Source organism: Orycteropus afer, unplaced genomic scaffold (assembly GCF_000298275.1).
Source record: "Orycteropus afer afer isolate SDZICR_OR568_19922 unplaced genomic scaffold, OryAfe1.0 scaffold00157, whole genome shotgun sequence".
Classification (NCBI taxonomy): Eukaryota; Metazoa; Chordata; class Mammalia; order Tubulidentata; family Orycteropodidae; genus Orycteropus; species Orycteropus afer.
The window spans coordinates 3,821,299-3,831,294 of record NW_006921744.1 but is presented as its reverse complement, the minus strand read 5'-3'; the positions used below and the strand labels follow the sequence as shown (position 1 = coordinate 3,831,294).

Sequence of the window (9,996 nt, the reverse complement as noted above, 5' to 3'; positions counted from 1 at the left end):
AGAACAATCATTGAGAAAGAAGGGCTGCCTATGCACAGGGAGACAGCTCAGGGGGCAGGAGTGTACGGAGGGATGGACACTGGGAAGAGGTAACTATGGGGAGGAAGTGGGAGGGGAGCTGTTGTATTGTGGTAAACTGTAGTCAATGTCATGAGACAAAGTATATGTAAACTGTTGTATGGAAAGTGAATTTGCTCTGTAAATCTTCACCCAAATCACACACAAAAAAAGAGAGAGAACTGTATGTACCTGTTCCAACTTACCTACAAATTCAACTTAAAGACAGGCTTAGGAATGGATCTTGTTCAACCTGGGTACTGCTTGTATACGCCACATCATGGATGAACTTCGAAAACATTATGCTAAGTCAAATTAGTCAATTGCAAAAAAGACAACTACTGTATAATCTCACTTACTTGAAATAAGCAAACATACAATAATCAAAAATTTTTAATGGCTTCCAGTTGTGAAAGGGAGGGGAAAAGGGAAGTTTTCACTTAGGGAGTAGTATTTTTACGTTAATGGTGGTGGAATAATTGGGAAAAGGATAGTAAGAATGATTATACAACTTGAATAATGTAATCAGTGTCACTGAATTGCACATGTAGAAACTGTTGAATTAGAGGATGTTTTGTTGTGTATACTTTCTTTTTTGATTTTATTTTAAAGAGCTTGTTCTACTTTCAGCATGACATGTACATTTACTTTCACTCCCCATTTACTATGTCCAACCCTAACCCAGTCTCCTCCCCTCCTTACCCTGTAACCCTCCCCATGTCCCTTACATTTATGTACTCCTGTTTGTCCTGCATTTCCTCAGTTTGAGTGTTGGTCCTCTGGTGCTCCATGGGCTATTGCTCTAAGGGATGTATTACCACAGAGTATGTGGGTGCATCATCTTGGATTGAGTGGTCTGCATGTACATCTTGTTAACTACTGGGCTGAGAGCCAGCCCCTGGGGGTGCATTTTATTCCAGGAGCAGAATGTATTCCAGGGCCATAGTATTGGGGTCTCACCAGATTTCATTTGACCAGTATATTTTCACCACAATCAAAACAATCAGGATACATAATTAGCAAGGTGAAGTGATAAAACATAATTATTTTCAGATAACACAATTTTGGTCACAGAAAACCCAAAAGAATACATAGAAAGACTGTTGAAAATTTTAGTTCAAAAAAAAAAAAAAGAACAACATCATCCATGACAAAAGAGGTCGCTAAAAAGATGAGAAAAGACCAAAATGGATGACAGAAAGGACTCTGAAACTTGCCCTTGAGTGGAAAGTAGCTAAAGCAAATGGAAGAAATGACAAGATAAAAGAGCTGAACAGAAGATTTCAAAGAGCAGCCCAAGCAGACAAAGCCAAGAAATATAATGAAATGTGCGAAGACTTGGAGTTAGAAAACCAAAAGGGAAGAACACGCTCAGTATTTCTCAGGCTGAAAGAACTGAGGAAAAAAATTAAGCCTCAAGTTGCAATATCGAAAGATTCTATGGGCAAAATATTGAATGATGCAGGAAACATCAAAAGAAGATGGAAGGAATACACAGAGTCACTGTACCAAAAAGCACTGGTTGATCTTCATCCATTTCAGTAGGTGCCATATGATCAAGAACCAATGGTACTGAAAGAAGTCAAAGCTGCACTGAAGGAACTGGCAAATAACAAGGCTCCAGGAATTGAGAGAATACCCATTGAGATGTTTCAACAAACAGATGTCTCACTGGAGGCACTCATTTGTTTATGCCAAGAGATTTGGAAAACAGCTACCTGGCCAACTGACTGGAAGAGATCCATATTTGTACCCATGCCAAAGAAAGGTGATCCCACAGGATGTGGAAATCATCAAACAATATCATTAATAATCACACACAAGTAAGATCTTACTGAAGATAATTCAAAAACGGTTGCAGCAGTATATTGACAGAGAACTTCCAGAGGTGGAAGCTGGATTCAGAAGAGGACATGGAATAAGGGATATCTAGCTGCTGTCAGATGGATCTTGGCTCAAAGCAAAGAATACCAGAAAGATGTTTACTTGTGTTTTATTGGCTATGCAAAGGCATTTGATTATGTAGATCATAACAAATTGTGGATGACGTTGAGAAGAATGAGAATTCCAGAACACTTAATTATGCTCATGAGGAACCTGTACAGTGATCAAGAGGCTGCTGTTCGAACAGAACAAGGGGACACTGCATAGTTTAAAATCAAGAAGGGAGTGTGTCAGGGTTACATCCTTTCCCCATATTTATTCAATCTGTATGCCAAGCAAATAATCCAAGAAGCTGGACTATATGAAGAACGTGGCATCAAGATTGGAGGAAGAATCACTAACAACCTATGATACGCTGACGACACAACTTTGCTTGCTGAAAATGAAGATGACTTGAGGCACTTACTGATGAAGACTGAAGAATACAGTCTACAGTATGGATTACATCTCAATATAAAGAAGACAAAAATCCTCAACTGGACCTATAAGCAGCATCACGATAAATGGAGAAAAGATTGAAGTTGTCAAAGACTTCACATTGCTTGGTTCTACGATGCCAATGGAAGCAGCAGTCAGGACATCAGACGATGTATAGCACTAGGCAAGTTGGCTGCAAGGGACATCTTTCAAGTGCTGAAGAGCAAGGATGTCTCCTTGAGGACTAAGGTACTCCTGATACAAGCCATGATATTTTCAATCGCCTCGTATGCATGTGAGAGCTGGACAATGAATAAGGAAGACCAAAGAAGAATTGATGCTTCTGAGTTGTGGTGCTGGTGAAGAACGCTGAAAGTACTGTGGACCGCTAAAAGAACAGATCTGTCCTGGAGGAAGTGCAGCTGGAATATTCCTTGGAAGCGAGAATGGCCAGACTTCGTCTCACCTACTTTGGTCATGTTGTCAGAAGGGACCATTCTCTGGCGAAGGATGTCATGCTTGGTAAGGTGGAAGGTCAGTGGAAGAGGGGAAGGCCGTCAATGGGATGGCTTGACATAGTGGTTTTGACGATGGGCTCAAATATAGCAAGGATCATGGAGCTGGCATGGGACCTGGCAGTGTTTCGTTCTGCTGTGCATAGGATTGCTATGAGTCAGACACAACTCGATGGTACCTAACAATAGGATTCCTAATTCCTGACTAGACTCCAATTAATAATACAAATCCCAGTACTGCCTTAGCTAATCATTGCCTGGTATCCTTTGGAATTAGTTTTAAAACAGTTAAAAGCTAAAGCTGGGACTTTTGATGATAACTTTATCAAAATTTTAAATGGTTGATAGTTCTGATTTGGTCTCTTGATATATGGAGAAAATCAGTAAGACAAGGGAAGGTAAGCTAAAGAGATACATGACAGGATATTAATTCAATCATTCATTTATTTGGTTTGAATATGTGTTTTATATGTTCTCTCTATATAAATCCCCCTTATATAGATACCACTAGATAGATAGATAGGTAAATAGATAACTAAATAATTTAAATAAAGGTAAGAAATAAACTAAAGAAACTGAGATTAAGAAACTTGCCCAAACTCACATATCTAAAAAACAGGGAAGTCCAGATTCAAACCAGGTAGTCTATCTTGCACTCACTACGCTACAGTGCCTCCTGCAGGGTATACTCTGATCACACTTAAGAACATCAAAGTGGTACAAGTTCTTTAATTCATCAATAAAATTAAATAGTCCACTGCTTGGCTGATATTACCTTCCATGGTATCACACAAAAGGCAAAGTGCTTTCGTTAGAGAATGTACCAGATGGGACACATGAACAGTAAACTTCCAGTGAAGTATCTTAGGTAGCTTTGTAATATTGCCGGTCATGTCCAGATACACAGTCAGTTCTTTGGAGCTGTTTACTACAATGAGAAACACATCAACTACTACTATGCTTATTTCAAAGGAGATTAAAAAAAAAAAAAAGAAGAAGCAAACTTTAAAAACTAAAAAACAATCAAAAACCACATTAATCCAAATCACATTTGGAAGATTTTTATTAATTTATATTGACATTCTTAATTTTGTCTGCTTAGTCCTTAGTAAATATGCCTTTATTTGATACAAGCCTATAAATGCTTCGTAATAGTACCACAGAATCATAGCGACTTGCAGTTATCAATGCTTTGTAGTGATTAAAACAATGTTCAAATAATTAACAAGTTAATTCACTGAAATACTTAGAATATTTCAGCGGAGTGTCTGAAAACTGCTCATAAATAATGACTGATATAATTAATTTTTATTTGGTGTTGAAGATAATCACTTCTTACATAAAATATTTTAATACAGTGCTTTACTAAAGAAGCTAGTTATTAGATATATTTCTAAGACTAAAGAATAAAACTTTATCTTCATATTTATTTTATTCACAGGACTCTTAGCAATGAAGAACTTCGTATCCAACATTAATACACAGGCATATCACAAGTGGCATTCTGTAGACGCAGAAAAGAAGGCTGTAACAAAACAAACTATATTTACTGCTTCATACACGCTACACAAACAGCTCATTCTGAACAGTGGAATCAAATGCAGACAAAATGTTCGTAAAAGTGTGTATGCCTATATGGCAATTATAACTTCCAAGCACTGAAAAAAAAAAAAGGAACAATAATACAGAAGACAGTATTTTCAATGCTTATAGCACATGTAACACCCTCAGCCATCCACTGGGTGTCAGATCAGAGTGGCAACTGAAATTTCACGTCCACCTGGGCTTGCTTAGCTAAAGTCACTATTTCAGAGAGCTTTACAACCTGAAAGAAAAAAACAAAGCATCTTTGTCTCTATTTTCACCAAAATATAAAATCAGGACAATTGGGAAAATCAATGCACACTCAATCTTTTTTTATTTAAAACATCTTAGGCTATTCTGGAATTATTCTCAACCACATCAGATTCTTACAAGCAACCACCACTCTAAGGATAGTTAGATCTGACATTCTTCATAACCCATACTTCAATGCAATGCTTTATACTATAGATGTATATGATACACACACATAAGAGTTGTTAGTTGCTATTGAATGACTCACGGCAACCTTATTCATGCAGAGTAAAACTGCTCCAGTTTTCAATGGCTGTGATCTTTCGAAACACCAGGCCTGTCTTCCAAGGCATATCGATTGGTTTGAATAGCCAACCTTTCCACCAGAGCTTAACCACTGGCACCACCCAGGAACTTCTCTCCCCATCTCTCTCCCCCTCCTCCCCCTCTTTCTCCTTCCCTCTCTACCTCTCTCCCTCCCCTCTCTCCCTCTCCCTCCTTCTCCCTATTCCTCTTTCTCCCTCCCTTTCCCTCTCTCCCCCTCCCTCTCCCCCTCCCTTGCCCTCTCTCCCTCCCCCCTCTCCCCCTTTCCCTCTTCCTCTCTCCCGCTCTCTTCCTCTTTCCCTCCCTCCCTCTCCCTCTCCTCTTCCCCCTCTTCCTCTCTCTCCCTCTCTCTCCCTTCCTCTTTCCCTCTCCCTGTCTCTCTCTCCCTCCCTCTTCCCCATCTGTCTCTCTCCCTCTCCTCCCTTCCCCCCTCCCTCTCTCTCCTTCTCCCTCCTTCTTCCTCCCCTCCTCCTCTCCCTCTTTCTCTCCCCTCCCCTCTCTCTCCCTCTCCCCCTCTCTCTATCCCTCTCCCTCCCTCTCCCTCTCTCCTATCCCCTCTCTCTCTCTTTCTCTTTTCCTCCTTCTCTCTTCCCTCTTCTTTCTTTATAGGGAGCTCTGGTAGCATAGTGCCTAAGGCACTTGACTGCTAACCAGAAGGCTGGTGTTCAAACCCACGAACTACTCCTTGGAAGGAAGGTTGTGCAATCTACTTTCATGTGATACCACCCCAGAAACCAAAGGAGGGGTCACTATGAGTCGGGTCCGACTCCACAGCACATAACAACAACAAAGACAAAAACAGTGACTGTATTTGGTTGGATATCCCACAGTGCAAAGCACAGACCAAAAATAAGCTTGGGTCTAGGAATTACTATTTTACTTTCTGTCAGTAAGTTAACAACTGTCAACATTAATTCTAATGCCCTCTCTATAAACTAAGAATATCCACCTGGTACCATACAAAATGTCATACAGATTAGACATATCTAAAATCATCCAACCAATTCTGCTTCTCTTCTCCCTCAGTAGAGTAACTATAAGAAGTCTTTGAAGTTAGTAAGTACCTTGGGTTCAAATCCCAGCTGATGCTTATGACATATGATCTTGAATAAGTTAACTTATTTAGCCTCAGTTTCCTCATCTATAAAAATGGGAATTGTATTCCAAATTCTTATTAAATGAGGTAATACTTAAAAAAAATGCTTAGCCTTGCAAGTAAATAACAAGTGGTAGCAGTTGCTATTATTGTCATCATCACATTTATTACTATTATTGTCATGACTTCCATATCCTCTCATTCAGCAGAAACACACTACAGTCACAACTTTAATCTATTGATCATATTTTATCTCCCATGAACTATTAGATCAAGGTCCTATAGAGCTCCTTCCTTCCATGCCCACCAAGCTTTTCTTAATCTGGGCTTTCATGACAAATGAGGATATTTTCAGAGAGGCACTATAACCATTTCGCTATCTTCTCTTCAACTCCTATCTAATTTACTGCACTAGATGGATTTTCCTATGCAAAATGTACTTCATGGTAGCAAACAGTTCATGTAGCACTTTCACTCTGTAGAAGTATCTCATATAAGCAGTGAAGAATGACAGGATTAGAATAGCAACCACTTTGCAAGCATAAATGGAATGGACTGAAGCTATGTTTGTCAATCAGTGCCAAAACCAAAAACAGGGAAATAATCTGGCATTATACACTGACTCAGGAAACTGCACAACACAAACCATAAAATATTCTTGCTTCCTGCTCCCAAAGTTAAATAAAAATACGATGAAACTTCTGGTTCAAAATACCAATTTACAAGAAATACAGGGGGCACATGTATTTCATATGTGCTGCAAATACATCCATGAGTGTAGTAGAGCACACACGGGACGGAGTTATGAAAATGTTTTAGTCATAACCAAACACCTTGAGGGAATGAGTTTTTCTTTTTTTTCCACCCACTTGTAGTCATTTTTTTTTTTTTTGATGCTGTTAAAAAAAAATTATTGATTTGGGTGATATTTTACAAGGCAGATTCATTTTACATTCAACATTTCACACACATTTTGTTTTGTGACAGATTATAATCCCTGCAATGTAACAGCTCTTTTCCCACTTCTTCCCTGTGGTTTCCCTTTCCCTGTGTCCTTCTTTCCCTATACATTTCCACCTCCCTAACTCTTTCCCTATGCATATGCTGGCACTCTGATCTCCCATGGTTGACTGTGCTAAGGACTGTACCCACTTGGTGTAAATGTTTACCTTGTAAGCCTGTCTATTTTTTGGCTGGAAGTCACAGGAATGAGTCCAACTCCAAGCCTGAAGGGTGACTAGGAGCCATAGTCTGGGGCGTTTCACCAGTCTCTATCAGACCAGTAATCCTGGGCTTTCTTTGTTTTTTAGTTTTGTTCCACATTTCGCCCCCCCTCTATCTAGGATCTCTAATTTTGATCCTTTTCCAAGTGGTTGGCAGGAGTAGCCAGGCACCATCTAGCTCTTTTGGTCTCAGGATCGTATAGCTGAGGTTCTCATGGTTCACTAGTCCTATGGACTAACTGTTTTCATGCGTCTTCAATTTTCTTTACTCTTCTTTCCTCCAGACTTAGAAAGACCAATAGCTGCCACTTATAGAGCTGCTTGCAAGCTTTTAAGATCCCAGTTGCTACACACTGATGTAGGATATAGAACAGTATTTTTGGGTATTACGTTGTCCCAACTAAGCTTGATGTTCTCCACAACCAAAAAAAAAAAAACAATTTGCTTGAAAAACTTTCACCCAAATCACAATTTAAAAAAAAAAAAAAAAAGGGAAAGCAAAGATGAAAAAAATAAACACAAGAGGGCAGAAGAACATGTAAATAACATCACAGAGTTACAAAAATTAAAATCCAAACTATGGAATTCTGTAGGACCATCGCCTTGGTTTTTTTCAACAAACTGCCAAAAAATAAAAAGCAAAGGAGAACCTAAAGATTTAAGTGAAATAATAACCAAATGCAATGTTTAATCTGCTCCTAATTCCAGCAAAAACCAAGACAAAAAATATTTGAGAGAACAGGGAAATTATACATCGACTTAATTCTCTTTATACAACAAACCATAATACCCCTATTCTACCTAAACAGTATTTCCTTTATATGACATCAATATCTTTTATCTTTTATAGATATATGATGATATGTATAAAATAATACAAATAAAATAAGACTGGACAAGAGTTGATAATTGTTTAAAATGGGTGACAGGCACAGGTGATTCATCAAACTCATAATATTAAGCTGAAGCACTAATTATTAGCTGGTTCATTTGAGAATCTAATTTACACACTTTAACAAAACCTGTTTACCATTTTAGCAGCTTCATCCAAATCATCACAAGCAAGAATTTTCAGTCCACTGTCTGCTATTAGGGCCTTAGCATCATCAACTCGTGTACCTGAAAATGATTTATGCAAATACAAAGTCATTTTAAATATAGACACAAGATAATTTTGTTTGCACAACACACTTTAAGTAAGAAATTTCAACTTAAGGGTACTTCTATCACTTAACCAAAGAAAACACTGTAAAGCCCTGAGTTATCTCACAAACTATATATCCATGGTAACTCAGGTAAGCCAAAGTTTGATACAAATCACAACAAATAGAGGATGTATTAAATTATAGCAAGCAAAACTATAAATGTTTTGTCCCAGTGTTAGAAAATGTTAAAAATTCCTTATCTTTTATTTTTTCCTATTGCATAATACTTTCATTAAAAAGATACAGCTGAAAAAAGTTGTTTGAAAATTACATTTTAAATGAACTGAATTCTGGAGTTCCAGCAAGATGGCGGACTAGGCAGAAAGACTGGACAGACCCTCTTCAACAAAGAAAAGGGAAACCAATTAACACAGACACTGAAGATAACCTTGGACCCCTGAGCCTTGAAGGGAAGGATATAAAAGTGGACTAAACCCCAACTAGCAGAAGAATTTGCATGAAAATACCAAAAAAGAAGACAAATGGAGCTGCAGTCTAGCAGTGATCCTGAGTGATTCTGATGGCACAGACAGCTTGGAGATTCCCGAGTGCTAGTAGGACTTAAGAATTAATCTAAAAATCAGCCCTGCTAGCCAGGAGGACTATGCACGGTGGCTGGGGAACAAACGGAGAAGGTGAAGAAAAAGGTGGGCTGAGCTGTGGACTTTCGTTGGTCCGAAGGGTGCTCCCATTTTGAAGGTTTAAAAAGCGCCTTGACTATTCTGGATACTTAAAGAGACAGCACTCTCAGAGATTCCTGGGGCTTAAGAACATGTTCTGTTTTCAGCAACCCCAAGGACACTCAGGATCTGCAACACTGAAAAGGTACGACATTCCTCTTGTTACTCTTATATCCCACACCAGCTTGGTGAACGGAGATGCAGCCATCCCCCATTCCCACCTACCTTCTGTGCCCACAGGAATTCCATCACAGTCTGTGTGCTCAGACGGAGCCTGGGTGCCCTGCCCTGTCCTCCACTGATTTTTTTTTTTTATTTTTTTATTTTTCTTTTTCGCTTTCTTTTTTCTGGTGATCAGTTTGCTTGTATTTGTCTGTTTTAAAACAACCAATGTTATTAATACTTTTGTCCTTTTTATTACTATTCTTAATCTTCCCCTACCATGTCCTAGTTTTCAGCATTTTTTCTTTTCCCTGTACCTGGTTGAATTTTTTTTTTTTTTTTTAAATTTAAGGGTTTTTTTTCTTTTCCCCCTTTTTCTCATGATTAATCCCATTCCTTGTTTTTCTTTTTGCATTTTTCCCATTTTCTTCTTCATTTATTATTCTCTCTCCCTACTTTTTTTTTGTAAGTGCCCTATCCCCAGATATCGCAGGTTTTTTTGTTTATTCTTCTTTTTCTTCCCTTTTTTCTTTTTTT

At 38.5% G+C, this 9,996-nt stretch overlaps 1 protein-coding gene across 1 annotated transcript in view; it reads right to left on the bottom strand.

Annotated features, from left to right (window-relative positions):
- Window positions 1-4,683: 4,683 nt before the first annotated feature.
- Window positions 4,684-9,996, bottom strand: part of SUCLA2 (succinate-CoA ligase ADP-forming subunit beta) — a 94,079-nt gene continuing 88,766 nt past the window's right edge. The window contains exons 10-11 of the mRNA XM_007946364.2: window positions 8,443-8,539; window positions 4,684-4,758 (exon numbers count right to left, since the gene is read on the bottom strand). Of these exons, the coding sequence (XP_007944555.1) occupies window positions 4,684-4,758; window positions 8,443-8,539 (172 nt within the window). The remainder of the gene's footprint in view (window positions 4,759-8,442; window positions 8,540-9,996) is intronic.